Source organism: Narcine bancroftii, chromosome 6, assembly GCF_036971445.1.
Source record: "Narcine bancroftii isolate sNarBan1 chromosome 6, sNarBan1.hap1, whole genome shotgun sequence".
Lineage (NCBI taxonomy): Eukaryota > Metazoa > Chordata > Chondrichthyes > Torpediniformes > Narcinidae > Narcine > Narcine bancroftii.
In genome coordinates, this window is record NC_091474.1 from 20,920,780 (window position 1) to 20,941,227 (window position 20,448).

A 20,448-nucleotide genomic window follows, 5' to 3' on the forward strand; every position below is an offset into this window, starting at 1 on the left:
AAGCAATGTGAAAAGTAAGAGTTTTTAAAAGAGTCCCTGATTGAGATTGTTGTTGAGGATGGTGCAGGGGTAGCAGCTGTTCCTGAACCTGGTGGTACAAATCTTGTGGCACCAATACTTCTTTCCTGATGGCAATAGTGAGAACAGAGCATGTCCTGGGTGGTGTGGATCCTTAATGATCACTGCCCTTCTCTGATGGCATTATTCCCTATAGATGTTCTCGATGGTGGGAAGGGTTTTGCCTGTGATGTCCTGGGCTGAGTCCATTACCTTTTGGATGGATTTACCCTCAGAGGTATTGGTATCCCTATACAAGACCATGGTCAGCACACTTTCCACTACACATCTGTAGAAGTTTGCCAAAGTCTCTGATATCATATCAGTTTCCTCCACAAACTCCTGAGAAAGAAGAGGTGCTAAGGTGCTTTCTTGATGATGTAATTAGAATGTTGGGTCCAAGAAAGGTTCTCCAAGATAGAGACTCCACTTACTCACTGTCTCCACCTCTGACCCCCATTGATCACTGGATCCTCCATTGGTGGGTGAGGAATGGAGAGAACTGGGTGTTGAAGGTAGATGTCATGGTATAGATAATGGTAATCATGTGTTTAATGGCTTTGACAGTTTGGTGCACAGAAACGATGTAAGTGGGCTTAACCCCATGCATGCCCAATAAAGGAATTGATAGACCTGTTAATCGAACTGATGTTCCAACTAGCCTTACTTCTTCCATAGATTTAGGCTGCACTGGTGTGACCACAGATATTGGTTAGACATTTTTGGAGTGAGCTTCCTGATGGATCTTGCTCTAAAATTTAGGGTGATCACAAGGGAGATTTTATTCTCTGCTGAATAGGTTCAGAACTTTGTCTACGAAAGAAGTCCCAGATTACCCGAGGAAATAATATGAAGATTGTGCCTCTCAATTGCATATTCACCTCCCTATTTTTGGATCAGGAAGAAAACAACTTATTGGAACCAATGAAGTATCGTCAACTTTTCCTGTTGTAGATATGAACATAGTCAGTCAAAGCAGAAGGAGCAATATCAACATCCTCTCTCAAGTAAAGACAATGTGTCAAATCAAATAGAGGCCAAAGCTCTGACTCCTGAGCCAAGGTCTAGATGGTCTGAGAGTCTGGTACAAGGACTTCACACTTCAAAAGGCAAGAGCAGAAAGAGTTGCTCTGGACCAAAGTGACCATCTCAGAATGTTCACCTCCCTTGGAAATAAGTCACAAAGTTACAGCAGAGCCTATTTGTTTCAGGTCAATGTTATCAGTCAAATTCAAATTCACATTACAATATTTCCTTGGAGGCAACTACTTTTGATTGCCAATGAACCAATGCCTGCAAATTCACCCAGATCTCACAACAACTCACATATTAAGTGTAGAAGTGCAGAAAATTGTCTGTCAGATATAAATGTTGTAGATTACCAACTGCACCTTCAGCAAAGGACTTCACTCTGATACACCATCCCCAATAGGTGCTCACCATTTCTACAATTAATAACTCTTAACTTGTGAACAATGCATGGCTTTCAAGGCCTAAGGTGTTGTCAAAGTTCCACTGGAATGGAAAGAACAACGGCTTGGAACTAAGGGTTAAAATGCTTGGAATTGTTCCATTGTTAGTACCTGAGCACGAGATCACATTTTTAAACACCACTTGGTAATTAATGTTATATTTGACAAGAAAGATACAAGAATCATTTGACAGAAGAAGAAAGGTCACTTTTTCATTCAACCACATATTGCGTTTACCAGCCAAAAGAACTAGCAGGAAAGATCATAATCTAGGCTTTTTGTGTGTTAAAGTATCAAGGAACTTTAAAATACAGGGTCATTGCAACAACACTTGAATTGCATTGGCATTCTTTCCAGTATTTTAATGGGAAGTAGTTTATTACATAGTCTGTTACAGATCATTATATATTACCACTTTATCTTAATTGGGCATATGTTGGACTCCGTTTGCTTGTTGGCACCTTCGCCAATAGAGGGATAATCTTTATTTCATTATTCTAGTAAGAGGTGGATCAGGTAAAATTTCTGTCTACACAGTCTTTAACCCATTTAATGTAAACAGGTTAATGGTAATGATTTGCATTATTTGGCACATTTTACAGGGGCGAAAGAAAAATTCAAAGCACGTCATGTGCCATGGGTTTACTTTGAATTGCAATGATTAGTGTTGTGGAGACAAACAGGGCTGTCATTTTTGAGCAAAGCAGGGTCCCACAAAGGGCAATGGGATGAAAGATCAGTAAATCTGTATTTTGGTTGATGGAGGAATATTGGCTGGGTTAACTCCCTGATCATCCTTGATTGGTGTCACGGGATCTTCAACATCGATTTGAGTGAGAAGGCAGGCTTTAATTCAACATCTCTTCAGAAGAAATAAAGTAACACAATGCTCCTGAGTGTCAGCTTGGGTCACCTGTTGGAGGAGGATTTAAGCCCCCATCTATCTGATTCAGAAGTAGGATCCTTGCTAAATTGACATATTTACACAAATAAATAGCATGCCACGTCATTTTACATGAATGTGTTAAGTACTGCACCACTAAAGAAAATTAAATCCCAGAACATTCATCACAACATAGTCAGTTAGAAATTTATCATAGTTCCAACCACACAATATGCAGATCCAGAGCAAATGTCTATTGTATGTTACTCTTATTCATTTTGCACCTCAGAATCCGAATTTATTGTTGTGAACGTGTCACAAAATTTGTTGTTTTGTGGCAACATCACAGTGCAAACATTTCCATAAATCACATATGAAAGTAAATAAAACAGTGCCAGAAAAAGAAAAAAAGACAAAGTGGGGCAGTGTCTGTGGTTCATTGTTCATTCAGGAATCCGATGGCAGAGGGGAAGAATCTGTCCTCGTGTTGCTGAGTGTTCACCATCAGGCTCCTGTACCCTTTTCTTGATGGTAGCAGAATGAAGAGAGCATGGCCTAAGTGGTGGGGATAGAGGCTGCTTTTTTAAGATACCGCCTCTTGTAGATGTCCTCGGTGGAGTGGTCTGGTGCCTGTGATGTTGCTGGCTGAGTTAACAACCCTTTAGATTCTTTCCTGTTCTGACCATTGGCGTCTCTCCATCTCTAATTGTCCATCTCTAATTAGAATTGAGAAGGCAGTCTTGAACTACTGCAATCCTTCTGGTCAAGGTCCTTCCGCAGTGTTGTTGGTCAGGGAGCTCGAGAATTAGACCCAGTAATGACCAAGTCAGGATGGTGTGGATGTGGAGCTGAATAAGCAGACGGCATTGTGCGCTTGTACCCATTGCTCTTTTCCTTGGTGGTGGTGGGCAGTGGGAGAAGCTGGGAGAGTAGGATAGATAAATAACTGCATACTGCGGTTCACTTGGAAACATTCTTGTATCCAAGTCAATGGGTTGTCAGTTCGAATCCAACTCCAGAGATTGAAACACAAAACATACAGAACACAGAAGCGCAAGTAGATGACCAACTGCCTCCTAGTTCCAATGACCCAGATTTAATCCTGACACTCTGAGCTGCATTGAGGTGTCTCCATATTCCTCAGGGTTCTCTCATTTCCTCCCATGTTACAAAGACATGTCAGATTCGGATTCAGATTTACTGTCAGATTACATGCATTACTTCCAACCCTGAGATTCTTTTTCCTGCGAGTGAGGCAGAATTACCACTTATTGGTAGTGCAAAAAAAATGATTCAATGTACACATGTAAACAAATAAAGAAATTATAAACAAACTGAATGTGCAGAACAGAGAGGAAAATCAAACAATAAAATGCAAATGAGTCCCAGATTGAGTTTCTCATTGAGGTGTCTGATGGTGGAGGGGTAGCAGCTGTTCCTGAACCTGGTGGAGTGAGTCCTCTGGCACCTAGACCTCTTTTCTGATAGTAGCAGTGAGAATAGAGCATGTACTGGATGGTGTGGATCCAGGGTTGGAGTCAGAACAAGTCGAATCGGGGGGCATGAGGGTAACAGCAGGGGGTGGGGGGAGGGAACAATTGATGTTTGAAAACAACTCACTCAGTGAGGGGTGGTGGTGGTGTCTACCTATCATGAATTTCCTTTGTCACATTACCCCCTCCCTCAAGGTAACAGACAAATGCGCTGCTTATATCATGTGAAGACTAGTGACACTGTGGCTGCGGGTGGGGGGGGAGGGGAGGTGGTCACAATACCTCATTTTGGGGGGGAAATTCCCCCAAATTCCCTCCCACTTGGTGCCGGCCCTGTGTGGATCCTTGGCGATTGCTGCTGCTCTCCAACGGCAGTGTTGCCTGTAGATGTTCTCATTGGTGGAGAGGGTTTTACTCGTGATATCAGCTGATAATAAATTGCCCAGAGGGTGTCAGCAGATGGTAACTGAGGGGTAGTTGATGGGAATATTGGGAGAATAAAATGGAATTAGTGCAGGATATGCAAATGGGAGCTTAATGGTTGGTGAGGATTCAATGGCTAATGATCCTCCTTCTATCCTGCAAGATTCCATGCTTTGAGCAAAACTGTGCATGTTTACCTTTCCTTGTAGCCATAAATGGGAGATGTTTTCTTTCCTTGCAGACAGAAGTAAAAGATTTGATGGCATTATTTCAGAAAGCAACAGCTATGGTCAATGAATTCTTCAATTTCTGAAAAAGAATTCATTATTATGTTGCTACTTGTGTACATTTGTTGTTGCAGTTCCAACATCCCTTTGTCATGACACAAGATGACTGTTTCTCTTCATGGATTTGCACTTAAGATATGTAGACCTTCGGAGTTTAAGCAGGCAGATTGAATGTTCCTGCCACAACATTATGTCACTCCAAAGCAGGCACGTTGCAAGACATCACTGACAGCGAGGAACACATCACTGAGTTCATCCTGCACTTTATTTTTTGAACACATTCTTCATAATATGCTACCCAGATCTTTGTTCAAAATAACACACAAATAGGTATCAATGTGCTCCTTATGTTCATAGCAGGTCTGAAGCGGAATAGAATTTTCAGAACCTGACGCGCTCTTGTAGATTAGTGATCTCTGCGAGTGATGAACTAGGTTTGGAAAGTTAATCATTCAGTCATAAAGTTGAGCCTCAGCAGGGTTCAATGCAGACTTCAAAAAGTGAAGTGCCAAACCCATGCAATCTGGTAGAGAAAAGAAAGCTCCTTTGAGTTCCAGTCCAGAACAACGAGGTCCAAATGGTGCTTCTCAATATCAAAGTCAGCAAGGAAATTAGGACGGTTCTGAAACCAGTTACCGGTGAAGATTTAGATTGTTGATCACTTCATTTCTTATAAATTTAGACCTACATCACAGTAACCGGCCCTTCTGGCCCATGAGCCCATGCCAACTAAATACCCCAATTAATCTACAAGCCACGTATGTTTTTGGAGAGTGGGAGGAAACTGGAGCACTCAGAAGAAACCCAAGCAGGTTAAGGGGAAAACATACAAACTTCTTACAGGCAGCACTGGATTTGAACCCAGGTGCCTGGTGCTGCAATGATATTGCAACCTCCACCATGCTTGTCGTGTCATCCATTCTAAAATTTAAATTTAAATTTAGACATACAGCATGGGAACAGGCCCTGTTGGCACATGAGCGTGTGTCACCCCACATGTTTTGAAGGGTGGGAAGAAACCAGACCCCCCCTTCCCCGGGGAAAGCCCACACAGACATGGGAAGAATATGCAAAGTTCTTTCAGACAGCGCTAGATTTGTTCCCGGTCGTTGGCACTGTAGCAGCGTTGCACTTACCACTATGTCACTCTTCAATAATTCTCTTCAACAAATGTTCTATTGTTGGAGTGCAGACTTGTTCTGAAAGAATAATATGGTCAAATACCATTTCACATTAGGTTTTGAACATGTGGACGGCATGGTTGGCATAGGAGTAGCAAATCCAGCCCATTGAGCCTGTTCCACCTCTCTGTGAGATCATTGCTGATCTGTTGGCATGGCACAGTGAGCAGAGCAAGTAGCACACAATGCCTTTACAGTGCCAGGGATTGGGACTGGGGTTCGAATCCCATGCTGTCTGTCAGGAGTTCGTACATTTTCCTGATGTCTGTGTGGGTTTTCCCAGGGGGCTCTGGATTACTCCCACCATTCCAAAAGTATTGGGGGTGTAAGTTAATTGAGTGCAATTTGGCAGCATAGACTCATGAGCCAAAATGGCCTGTTACATTGCTGTACGTTTAAATAAAACTTTTAAAAATCTCTCCAATACTTGCTTTCTGAGATACCCATAACTCTTATGAGTGACCTCTCTGTTGTCTTCTTTGAAGTTAAACACACGAATGTAAGCCTGTTTGATACCATTCCTTTCACAAATTTTGCAACCAGGACCTCTAACAGAAACAAACTCTTCAGCTAAGCTGCAGCTTACACACGTGAACCTCACCTCATAGACAGTGGTCTCATTCATGGAATGTAAATCTGGGCGCTTCACTTAAAATCATTTCTTATGCTAAGAAATCTGTTGTTTTCATTAAAGTTCATATGTATTCACTAAAAAAAGGATTTTTTTTCCCCCAAACTTTGGCAAATACTGCATTTGTTGACCAATGGTTTGAGTTTTAGCAGGCACTAATAAACAAAAGTGCCTTGTAGTTACCTTCATACTTAACAGACAGGATGAACCAGAGTGAATTTTAATCAAAATATGTTCTCTTATTGCCATTCAATAACATAAGTTGGCTTGGCACAAAATACTGCTTTAAAAAAAAAACAGCTTAAGATCTATTGCTGGGACAAAGGATTTGCCCAGGGTAAGCCAACGGAATCATTTGGTTCTGGAAGAATTTCACATCCCAGTTTGTGCTCATTTCAGCTCATTACTTTGGAAGCTGCTGTCTCTTGCCCATCAATGATCTGATCACTGCACCTACGTGTTAACTTGATGAACGACATGTCTCCATCAATCCACGGGGATAACCTAAGAAAGAGGAGCAAGCGGCCCATCGAGCCTTTTCCACCATTCAATGAGATCATGGCTGATCTGATGATAGGCTCATTTCCATCTATCTGCCTTTTCTCCATATCCCTTAATTCCCTTACTATTTAGAAATCTATCCAACCTCGTCTTAAATGCATTTACTGAGGTTGCCTCCACTGCTTCCATAGATTCACCAACCCCTGGGAAAAGCAGTTCCTCTTCATCTAATGGTAAATCCATTACCCTGAATCTTTTTTTTAATTTATTTCTAATGAGTTTTATCATACAACCATATATAATTCCATATAAATTAAATATAATATACATTTGGATTGGTAACATATCATATAGAAATAATAATACATGGGCTCATATTCTAATCCAAACATATAATGAATGGTTAAAAAAAAGAAAAGGAAAGGAAAAAGAAAAAAGGGGGATTATAAAAGTCAAAATTTCTGTGAGGGGTGTGCTTACGTAAGACAAAGTTAAAGAATTCCATGTATGTTACATTCTAAATGTAATATATTACTTGACAATGATGCAACCTTTACCTTTTTTAAACCTTTACCCCATCCACCAACCAAGTTTGAAATTGGTATTCAGGCAGACTTGAAATTGAGCAATGGCCTCCGGAGATCTGACGAAACATGCTCATTTGCTGCATCCCCACAACTACCCTGAATCCTGAGGCTATGACCCATAGTTCTAGTCTCCCCTACCAATGGGAACAACTTGCCTACCTCTATCTTATTTAAGCCTTTCATAATTTTATACGTTTCTATATGATCCCCTTCCATTCTCCTAAATTCCAGGAAATCCCAGATGATCCAATCTCTCCTCATCGGCTAACCCCTTCATCCCTGGAATCAACCTGGTGAACTTCCTCTGCACCACCTCCAAAGTCAGTTCATCCTTCCTCAAGTAAGGAGACCAGATCCGCATGGAGTACTCCAGATGCTGTCGCACCAGTACCTTGTACTGTTGCAGCAAAACTTCCCTGCTCTTAAATTCCATCCCTCTAACAGTGTTCCATTGGCCTTCTTGATAACCTGCTGCACCTGCAAACCAACTTATTGTGTTTCATTCACAAGTCCTTCTGGACAGCAGCATGCTGCAATCGCCTGCCATTTAAATAGCATTCTTATCTTCCACTTTTCCATCCAAAGTTGATAACCTCACATTTGCCAACATTATACTCCATCTGCCAGACCCTTGTCCACTCACAACCTATCTATATCTCTCTGTAGACTCACTGTATCCTCTGTAAGTGCCATAGAGGATCACTGGGGTCTCCATCCCCCACCCCCCTGCCCTCCACATTGACATGATCTTCTGGGATCATTATCTCAAGAGGGGTTGCAAAATCATTGAGGACACTTACCACCCTGCATCCAGCACTTTTCAACTACTCCCATCAGGAAAGAGATCTCGGTGTATCAGATGCAGAACCACCAGACTGAGAAACATCTTCTTCCCACAGGCTGTGAGACTGTAGAACAACTGATGAACTGCTCATACAAACCCCCCAAAACTATACTAACTAACAATATTTTTTTGATACCTATATGTATGTACTGCATATGTGTCGTTTGTCTGTATGTGTGTTATGTCTGTATATGGTGTTTGCATCTTTTTGTACAGAGAACTATTTCATCAGGTTGTAATTGAATAATCGGACAATAATAAACTTGAACTTCAATCTGTGAACAAGCTTCAGATGCACAAGAAGAGCTCACTTTGTGAACTTTTCTTGTATTCATTGTGGATGGATCCTGATTCCACATCCATGTTATATCATTTTGGAACAAATGATGCAATAGTCTGAGTACCAATGAGAGACCAGCAAAAATCATAAGGTTTATCCCAAGGAACAAACTTAGTGTTGCAATGTTTTCAGGAATTGATACATCTATAATAGCCTGAAATTTTTCCCTCATTAGTACCAACCCTCGTAAAGATCATTGCGTCTTGAAAGTAAAGGGCATTTACCTCATTTTTGGCCCCACGGCTTAATGAATGTTTCCCCCAAAACAAAATTATTTTATTTTCTGCTCCTACAAGTCAGCGGACCACCTTCATTCGACGTAATAATCCAATTCTTGCAAACTTTATCACTGGTGGTCTGGAAAATATTTGAGCAAAGACTTGATTTTATAGGTAGTTTGGAGAATATTTCCATATTAATAATTAGGTGCTGCTAGCTATCGCCGTTGAGATTTGATTATATATAATTGTGGGGAGGTCCCATCAAAAGTAAACACTTTTGATGTTAATGACATTTGTATAAGTCTTACAAAATGAATAGTTTATATTGTTTGATTCCATAGTTTCGACAAAGCTTCACTAACTTGTCTGCTGCCTTAAGTATAACCAATTCACTCTGATCAATATCACAAGCCTCTTATTTCATTTTGTCCCACATAGTTCCCCCTCATTTTGATTCTTTGGATCATATAAAACTTATCTGGAAGGCAATTAAATAACTCGTATCCTGTATGGCAACGTAGTGGCCTCAAGATATTTCATCATATCTTTCCAACAACATGTCAACAGCGAAGCAGTTATGCAGAAAATATTCTTCCAATCTAGCTAGAGCCCATGAACCCTGTAGAAGAAAATAGAAAATGCATGGCTGAGAAATGGAATGAGGGTTTTCCTGTCAAAGACCCTCTGTTAGAATAGAGGAAGTGAGAAAGTAAGTTCATTTGAAAACAAACATGCTTTAACTTTATTTCTCAATTTTCCAGTTCTGGTGTGATCTTCAGCCTGAATCATTAATCTTGTTTCACTTTCCAATGACGCTGCCAGACCTGCTGAATTTTTCCATAACTTTTTGTTTTTGCTTCAGATTTACATTTATTTTTAGATTTTCAGCCCTCATTACAGTTAGCCTGTTGTTATAGTTTGCTGCACTGATGCGGCATTGAACATGACTGTTCTCTTCTACATTTCTAACATCTGCAAAGACTCATCAAAATTAGTTTTTATTCTTATTTCTATCGATATCATCTAACTAGTTTTACCAGCAAAGGTATCTTGACTAATTAGACAGCCTGCAGCAGCATTGATTTGCATGTCTATGCATTTGCTGGATATTACGCTAAAGTATGCTGTTTTTGCTTTTGGCAAAAACACTGCACAATCCTAAAACCTCATTACCCAAATTAACTTCCAAACTATTCAGATTTAGATTCAGGCTTATTGTCAGAAAATTTACATGACATCACGTACAATCCTGAGATTCCTTTTCCTGTGGATGAGGCAGAATTACAATTTACTGGCAGTAAAACGAAACTGACTCAACGAACACATGTAAGCAAATAAAGAAATGTAAACAGACTGACTGTCCAACACAGAGAGAAAAAAACAATAAAGTGCAAATGCAAGTGTCCTTAAATGAGTCCCTGATTGAATTTGTTGTTGAGGAGTCTGATGGTGGAGGGGTAGCAGCTAGTGGTGCAAGGTCTTGTGACACCTATACCTCTTTGCTGAAGGTAGCAATGAGAACTGAGTGTGTGCTGGGTAGTGTGGATCCTTGATGATTGCTCTCTGATGGCAGCATTCCCTGTAGATGTTCTTGATGGTAGGGAGGTTTTACCCATAATGTCCTGGGCTGTGTCCACTAGCTTTTGCAGTGCTTTTCATTGGTTCCCCCATACAAGACTATGATGCAGCAGGTCACCCCACTTCCCATCGCACACTTGTGGTAATTTGTTAGGGTTTCTTTGGCTTGTCTTCGCGGACGAAGATTTATGGAGGGGTAAATGTCCACGTCAGCTGCAGGCTTGTTTGTGGCTGACAAGTCCGATGCGGTACAGGCAGACACGGTTGCAGCGGTTGCAGGGGAAAATTGGTTGGTTGGGGTTGGGTGTTGGGTTTTTCCTCCTTTGCCTTTTGTCAGTGAGGTGGGCTCTGCGGTCTTCTTCAAAGGAGGTTGCTGCCCGCCGAACTGTGAGGCGCCAAGATGCACGGTTTGAGGCGATATCAGCCCACTGGTGGTGGTCAATGTGGCAGGCACCAAGAGATTTCTTTAGGCAGTCCTTGTACCTCTTCTTTGGTGCACCTCTGTCTCGGTGGCCAGTGGAGAGCTCGCCATATAACACGATCTTGGGAAGGCGATGGTCCTACATTCTGGAGACGTGACCTACCCAGCGCAGTTGGATCTTCAACAGCGTGGATTCGATGCTGTCAGCCTCTGCCATCTCGAGTACTTCAATGTTAGGGATGAAGTCGCTCTAATGAATGTTGAGGATGGAGCGGAGACAACGCTGGTGGAAGCGTTCTAGGAGCCGTAGGTGAAACCTATGTAAACTCCTGACTTGCTTTATTCACAAGCCTATTTGTGTATAGGGTCAAGTAAGGATCCTCCGAGATAGTGACTCCCAAGAACTTATATTTGCTCATCCACTCCACCGCTAATCCCCCAATGATCTTCCTTTCCCTAGATATTATCTTGATATTTGATTCTAATGAATATCAGAAAGCATGCAAATAACTTTCAGTGCAAAATACCTCTAATTTTGAATGGCCACTATTTACCTTATTATATAGGCCTGCAACATTTTGCCACTGAGTAATATTACATATGCTTTCCACAAAATTTCTATTCATTATGCATTGACCATGATTTAGGAAGTTCAGTTCATGTAAAATCTGTTGATTCCACCTCCAAAGCAAATGTAAACTATAATCGGTTGTAGAAGTTACAATTTTCCCTAAACATGCTGCAAGGTATCCTAATTATCTGATACCTTCATGCTAGAACACAGGTGAAAGCCCAAGAGTGCAATATATTTTTTCGTCTTTCCCGTTCCCATTGGTTAAATGATGGCATTATTCCAAAAACCAAGCATGTGATAGCTGAGATTGCAACAAATGAATTTTCTCAGCCAATGCCACAAGTCTGGCCTTCAAACCGATTTGCTCCAAAACTGCTTTACCTTCTGTTTTTGTTTCCAACTCTCTCATGGTGACATAGAGAAAGGAAAACTCAAGACTTCTGTACTTCCCTTAAAGAACTTCAAAACTTCTGCAAATTGTACAAGGCTCACCAAACCTTAAGTTCCTCCTCCTACTACTATTTCATTTTGCATAACTTTACAGTAAAAGACCAAAAAAAAATTTCCCCAATGAGACTAATGATGGAGGGATAGAGAGATTGAGAGAGGGGTGATACAAGTAGGATTACAGTAAGGTAAATTCAATGTGAAGAATCACAACAAGGAAGTCAGGCTGGTGAGATTGGTGAGGAACAAGGACTCACCTCCTTGTGATATGGTGTGGTTCTCATTTTAGCTTTGGAGATAATGTTTACCAGACCACACCCATCCCCTACGATCCTCTGAAAATCCTACTTCCCTAAAGCAAAAAGAGGCTTATAAATCTCACAGATTGAAATGACACATTGGTAGTTGAAGACTAGTCCTTACATGTTCAGACATTAATTAATAGCATGGCAGAATCTCAAGTGATTTTTCTCTAACTCATCTTTTAACAGTTAACACACATTCAGGTGCAAGAGTATATGCGTATCCATGTTATTTTTGGAAAAACTCATTACAAGCAATTACGTATAGGAGACACTTATTCTCAGATTTCAGATTTATTGTCAGAGTACATATATGACATCACGTACAACCCTGAGATTCTTTTTTTTCTGTGGGCAAGGAAGAATTACCAATTATTGGTAGTGTAAAAAAAAGCTATATACATGTATACAGCATATACATGTAAACAAATAAAGAGTTGTAAACAGATAACAAATGTAAACTGACTGTACAATACAGAGTGAATAAAAAAGTCAATAAAGTGCACAATTAAGAGTCTTTAAATGCGTCCTTGATTGAGTTTGTTGTTGAGGAGCCTGATGGTGGAGGGGTAGCAGCTCTTCCTGAACCTGGTGGTGCGAGTCTTGTGGCACCGATACCTCTTTCCTGATGGCAGCAGTGAGAACAGAGTATGTGCTGGATGTGTGGATCCTTGATGATTGTTGCTGTCTCTGAGAGCAGCATTCCCTGTTGATGTTCTCGATATTGTGGAGGGTTTTGCCTTGGGTGTTCTGGGCTGTCTCCACTACCTTCTCCAGGGCTTTATGCTCAGGAGTTTTGGTGTCCCCATATCAGACCGTGATGCAGCCGGTCAGCACACTTTTCACCTCACATCTGTAGAAATTACTTTAGCCCCCTCAACTTAACTCCAACCTTAGCTACAGACATGTCTGTCATTGAATTTCCAAGATTAGAATCATTTCTTTTTAACTACATGATTTTTCTGGATGTCTATGAAAACTCTGACCTTGTTAAAAAGCACATTTCTAAGTCAGTTTAAAATTAGAGTATTGTCACACCCCTATTCCCACCTCAAAACACTCTAAAAACTTTGGAGAGCTTAAGTTCCTGTCCAGAGATGAACACTTAATCCATTTTATCACTGTGTTGTAGTGAAGAAATCTTAAAGAAAGTCATATCAACTTTCAGATGAGACTTTCTCCAATTCACAAAAAAAGGATCACATGGCACTGTTCGAAGAAGAACAGTGCAGTTCCAGTCACCAACATCATTAACAGAGATTAACAGGTCATCATTATTCTATTGATGTTTGTGGGAATTTGGTATATTAATGTCAACGCCAATGTTGCTGTTACAAAAATTCAAAGTACTTGTTAACTTTGGAGCATCTCAAGGTCAACAAAGGCTCTGCATAATTGCAATTCTTTCTCTTTGCCTATTCCCTTCAAGTGTTATGCAAACAACCTTTAAACCTAATAACTCAAAGCAGACACGCATCCATGATTTGTAACTGTAAATACAGTAATCCAATGCCACCCAGTAAGAAGCCATCAGAGTTCTCCAAGTGTGGTCTAACCAAAGCTCCATGTAAGTTTGACATTACCTCACCGGCTTTGTATTCTGTTCTTTAAGAAAGGAAACAGAGCACTTTGTATGAGCAAAGCACGCATCGTCTTGTGTAGTTCCTTTTGACAATTTATGCATTTCTCTTCCTCAACTTTATTTTGCTTCTTACAATATTCTCATTTTAAATTTTTGACATTTCTTTCCAAATCTCAATGATCTCTCTTCTTCTCATCTCTGTAAACTCCAGCCTAAAAGTTAAAAAAAAGTCCCAAGATACAATGCATTATCCAGGTAAAGAAAATTCCCAACATCTCAATTGTAAATAGCAGCTCCATTATTCTGAAATTAAATTATAGTTCTAAAGTCACTAGATGGGTGAAGTAGACTCTTTTCCTGTTCTCTGTCAATCACTGTCACAATGTATGACTCAGTAGGATGACCTTCCCTCTATAGGGTATGGACATACGTATATTCTCAATAGTTTATCATAACAGTTTCATCCCAGCAATCAATTTGGTGAATCCATGCTGCACCAACTCTGAAACAAGTTATTCCCCCTCAGAAATGGGCTTTGAACTTGTAGTTACTGCTCTAAATGTGACCTCAGCATAGGCCTGTGGCAGCTCTGCAATATCGTCCTATAGTTACACAGTCTTACCAACCACCAAGGGCAAACCACAAAAGGTATGCCTGAAAAAAGGCTCTGGTCTGAAATGTTAGCTGCCTATTACTCCCCATGGAGGCTGCATGACCTGCTGAGTTCCTCAAACACTTCTGTGGATTGTTCAAGTTCTCCAGCATCTGCCGATTCCTTGTTTATCTCCTTAAGCCACCAAGATATGTGTTCCTCTTATTTCGAACTCTGCTTATTCCTGAATGTTATTACCCCAACAGCAATGGCATTGAGCTGTGTAAATTCACCCCCCCCCAAAAAAAAACCTCTCTGCCCTTCTGTTTATCTTTTGTTCACTGAGAGGCCCTTTAATATATATCTCTATGGTTTTGATTATCGCTTCACGAAAGTCAGTATCAATTTGTATTTGTTGACATCCTGTGAGATAGCTTGAGATATTTTGTTAATTGTAAGATGTACATAACAATGCTTCTGTTGTAGCTTGTTCTGAGAAATATGTGGCCTTCTCACTCTATTTCATGACATAATTCCACATTCAATCTGAATGACCTGGTATTCCTGGAAGCCTGTATTGTTTTCCTTGGAAAATTCAGTTCTCTGCATCATGAGCCATACCTCACACATTCAGTATTCAGTGTAGATATTGGCAGCATCACTTCACCTGATGATTTAGAGTTTAGAGTCGTGATCAAGGACTCAATAATTAGCCTTTTGTACACCGGACAAGCTCAACTTTAAAAGGCAGAGGAAACAGAAACTGCAGTGACCTTTCAATATATGAAAGATATTTTTTTTCCAGAAAATTGCAAAGTGGAAGATAGTTGTATAAATTATATACACAAAACTAAATTTGGTCTCTTTCAGTCGTAAGGTTACTAAGCTTGATATACTGGGAAATTGCACAGTCAACCAGTTACAGCAGTGTGCCTATGTACAGCCATCAGTATTTCCTTGAGCCCTTGTCTGGGTGTGTCAGTTAAATGCTTGAATCAAATGGTAGTCTTCCTTTCACATGCATTTCAGGAACACATGGTGAAGGTGTCAAGAACTTCAAATTCATGGGTGTCAACATCTCTGAAAGATCTGTCCTGGAGCCTCCATGTTGATGTAATCACGAAGAAGGCCCGCCAGTGGCTGTATTTTGTGAAGTGCTTGAGGAGATTTGGTATGTCGACGAAGACCCTTGAAAGCTTCTACAGGTGTACCGTGGAGAGCATTCTGGCTGGTTGCATCACTGTCTGGTATGAAGGCACCAAATCTCAGGACATGGAAAAACTCCAGAGGATTGTGAACTCGGCCTGTGACATCATAGGCGCCAGTCTCACTCCATCAAGGTCATCCACATGAGGCGGTGTCTTAAAAAGCAGCCTCTATCCTCAAGGACCCCCACTACCCAGGTCATACCCTCCATTCTGCTACCATCGGAAAAAAAGTACAGGAGTCTAAAGATGAGCACTCAGCAACACAAGGTCAGCTTCTTTGCTGCTGTCATCATATTCTTGAATAATCAATGAACACCCAATTTGTTCACCCAATTCTGGGAAAGACATCGGTCAGCTGGAAAGGGTACAGAAAATAATTCTTGTGAATGTAGCTGGGCTTGAATTATCAGGGAATGATTCTTCTTTGCCTCTGGTTCAGAGATGCACTATTTTGCCTCTCTTTTGGCAGAGCATGTGATTTTACTTTAATGGAAGGATGCTGCCCCACCTACTCATGATCAGTGGTTGCGTGACATCATATAACCATATAACTATATAACCGTTTACAGCGCGGAAACAGGCTATATCGGCCCTTTGAGTCTGCGCCGGTTCACTTGAACAACTCCACCCCTCCCACTCTCTGCACATAACTCTCCAACCCCATCATATCTATGTACACATCCAACCTTCTCTTAAATAACAGAAAGGACCCTGCCGCAACTATCTCCTCGGGAAGATCATTTCATTCTGTCACCACTCTCTGAGTGAAGAAGCATCCTCTAACATTTCTCCTAAAGTTTTTCCCCCTCACCCTTAACTTATGCCCTCTTGTTCCAACCTCTTTTACCCTCAGGGGAAAGAGTCTACTCACGTCTAGTTATCTATTCCCTTCATAGTTTTAAATACCTCTATCAAATCCCCTCTCAGTCATCTATGTTCCAATGAATAAAGTCCCAGTCTCCTTGAACTCTCCCTGTAATCTAGATTCTGTAAGTCAAACAACGTCCTTGTAAATCTTCTCTGCACCCTCTCCACCTTATCTATACCCTTTCTATAATTTGGAGACCAGAACTGAGCACAGTACTCCAAACCTGGCCTCACCAATGCCTTAAACAGTTGTAGCATCACTTCCCAGCTCCTATACTCTATACTACGATTTATGAAGGCCAGCATACCATATGCCTTCTTAACCACCCTGTCAACATAGGAATCCACCTTCAATGAACTCTGTACCATAACCCCCAGGTCCCTCTGTTCCTCTGCGTACCTCAATGCCCTCCCCTTAACTGCATATGTCCTATTTTGGTTATTTTTTTTCCCAAAATGCAGCACCTCACATTTGTCTACATTAAATTCCATCTACCATCTTTCAGCCTACTTTTCGAAACAAACCAAATCCTTCTGTAATACAAGAAAACCTTCCTCAGTATCCACCGCTCCCCCTATTTTCATATCCTCTGCATATTTGCTCATCCAGTTAACCACCCCCTCCTCCAAATCATTAATATCAATAATAACAACGGGGGACCCCTGAGGCACACTGCTCGTCACAGGCTTCCACCCTGACAGATCGTTGTCCACCATAACTCTCTGCCGTCTATCTTCCAGCCATCTCTGAACCCATCTCACTATCTCTCTATTAATCCCTAGTGACTGGACCTTCCCTACTAACCTTACATGCGGAACCTTATCAAAAGCCTTACTAAAATCCATATAGATCACATCAACCCCCTTATCTTCATCCAATTTTTTTGTCACCTCTTCAAAAAACTCAACAATTCGTCATGTCCTGTTATTCAATTAATAATTTAGATATAAGATTCCAAAAGTTATGGGGGTCATGTCTGACTCACTATCTTACTTTAAAATTTTATTCTATATAATTAAATTGTCTGATTTCTATCTCTTCCACATTCCTTATGTCAATTTTTTTTTACCTCTGATTTTCTTTTGATACCAGTCATATATAGCATCTGGCAACATGGTTAGGTAAGGGGTTGAAGTTTCTCCTTTACTATTTCTTCTTTCTTTTCTTTTTTTATTAGATTTTTTTTCCCCAAAAAAATATATTTACTATTTAGAATATGAATTATGGATATGATTTACAATTTATGTATGTAAGTGTTGTACAGAAAATCTTATTTATTTTGTGTAACTGTCAGTATCATCTAATTGAATTGTACCTTTTTTGTTTGTACAAGTTCTTTACTAAAATCAATAAAAACATTTTAAAAAGAATTATCAGGGAGAGGTTAAATAAGTTGTGAGTTTCCATTTAGAGTGTAGGAGGCTGAGGGGTGACTTAATAGAAATGTATAAAATCACGGGGAACACTGATAATGTAAACAGTCAACATTATTCCCCAGGATAAGGGAGGACTGTGTAAAACTAGAGGCCAAAATTTAAAGCAGGAGAGGAAAAAGATTTTAAAGTGGCACCTTTTTCACACAGAGGCTAGTAGATACATGGAATGACCTGCCAGAGGATATGGTAGAGGTGGATACAATAGCAACATTTTAAAGAAATTTAGATAAGAGCATGGATGGGAAAGGTTTAGAAGGTTATGGGCCAATCACAGGCAAATGGCTGACAGATTGGTTGGCATGGACAAGATGGGCCAAAGGTCTTGTTTCTGTGTTGTAAAACTCATTGACCCTATGATTCCATAAAAGATTTATAAATGCTGCTGTAGATAAAAACCATGTCAACTCAGACAAATTAACATCCCAATGAGTTTGGATGTGGGGCAAAACAATTATATCATTATTTATTTGACAAATTAACCCATTAAAAATTGCTTGGATTTGAACTTTCTTTGTGTGTAGCTTGTACTCTTAACTATACATGAACATTTTTTCAATCAATGTCCCTTGTGACAACAGTATGTTCACTCAGAAATGGTCTTTCTAAAGCACGTGAAAATAAGGATCATTGGAGAAAGAACAGCAACTTCTCCCAATAAAAGTAGAGCAAGTTCACTAGGGAAATAAGCAGTGCATGGAGCAAAGTTGTACACAACTTATGTACTTCAATCAGTTTAAGTCATGAACAGTGTGTCATTCCCATACTGAACAACCAAAGGAATTGTTTACACTAATCACTGAAGATTCTCATTTATTCAAAACAATATTTATTTATTTGTATATTGTAGATAAAATACTTGTCCTGCTTCTGTATTATTTCCCTGTATGTATGTTATGCCTGGTTGTGTGCCTGCATGTTTTGCACCGAGGACAGGAGAACGCTGTTTCTTCGGGTTGTACTTGTATAATCAGATGAAATAAACTTGATTGGATTAATTATAGGAATAGCATAGCTCCTAAATTAATCCTTTTAGAATATCATTTTCAGCAACTTGATGATCCAGAATGGAGGACCATCGCCTTCCCAAGATCGTGTTATATGGCGAGCTCTCCACTGGCCACCGTGACAGAGGTGCACCAAAGAAAAGGTACAAGGACTGCCTAAAGAAATCTCTTGGTGCCTGCCACATTGACCACCGCCAGTGGGCTGATATCGCCTCAAACCGTGCATCTTGGCGCCTCACAGTTCGGCGAGCAGCAACCTCCTTTGAAGAAGACTGCAGAGCCCACCTCACTGACAAAAGGCAAAGGAGGAAAAACCCAACACCCAACCCAAACCCACCAATTTTCCCCTGCAACCGCTGCAACCTTGTCTGCCTGTCCCGCATCGGACTTGTCAGCCTGCAGCTGACGTGGACATTTACCCCCTCCATAAATCTTTGTCCGCGAAGCCAAGCCAAAGAAAGAAGACAAGGGGTGGGACTATTCATAGGGTTTTGTTTATCCAGATTAACTTTTAATGTATATATCTGACCCTAATCATTTGATTCCAGCTATTTTATCACCCCCTTCATCAATTTGATCAATTTTCTGTATAAAATCTGAGTCTCTTAAACTCCAGATTTCACTGCTCCTTTTAAAATTATTAAGAATCAATTTAATTATTTAGGTGTTACTATTAATAAGAATTTCAACAATTTGTTTAAGGATAAGTTTCTTACTTTAATGAACCATGTTGAGAAATCCTTAGTTCAGTGGTTTCCTCTTTTGATGTCCCAAATTGGACGTATTAAATATTATTAAGATGAATATTCTGCTTAAGTTCCTATATATTTTTAATACCTGTCTTTGTTCTCAAAACCTTTTTGGATTCCTTCGATTCTATTATCTCTTTCTTTGTCTGGAAAAATAAATACCCTTGTCTTAATAAAATCCTAAAAGAAAGGGAGATTATCATTGCCTGATTTTAAATTGTATTATTGGGGAGCTAATATTAGATACATCCATTTTTGAGTTCATCATAAGGACAGACAGATTGGATTCATTTGAAAATTGATGCTCCCGAGAATTATTCCCTCATCAGATAGTTGCTTCTAAATTAACTAATAATTTTGTTGTTCAGCATGCATTGAGGATTTGGTTTCAATTTAGAAATGTTTTGGATGCTGTAGATATTTATTAATCTGTCCTCTTTTAGCTAATTCCTTTTTTTTTTACCTTTGGGACAAGATTTTGGTTTTTGTCAATGGTCAGAGTTTAGTTTCCAAAATTTACCCTCTCGAGCAATTATCTAATTTTAAAATAACTAAACATAATTGTTTTTTAGATACTTACAGATTAGGAGCTTTTTTAAATTCCTTGGTATTAAAACTCCCTCAAGATTTGGAATTAAAGATGATAAAGAAGATGTATAACCTTAAACCAAATACTAAAAAGTTTTTCTCAGTTCTCTGAGTTATTATTGATGTTTAATGGTAATTCCCTGGTCAAGATGAAAAAACAATGGGAGCAAGATTTTCAA

General features: G+C 40.0%; 1 protein-coding gene across 2 annotated transcripts in view; it reads right to left on the minus strand.

Annotated features, from left to right (window-relative positions):
- LOC138735786 (transcription factor MafB-like) overlaps window positions 1-20,448 on the minus strand; it is a 312,630-nt gene that overhangs the window by 197,549 nt on the left and 94,633 nt on the right. The window contains exon 3 of one of the 2 annotated variants that reach the window (XM_069884210.1): window positions 5,745-5,814. The exons of the other annotated variant lie outside the window; for it this stretch is intronic. Coding sequence (XP_069740311.1) covers window positions 5,766-5,814 — 49 coding nt within the window. The 3' untranslated portion in view covers window positions 5,745-5,765. Of the gene's footprint in view, window positions 1-5,744; window positions 5,815-20,448 lie in introns of those variants that run through there. 2 annotated transcript variants of the gene reach the window in all.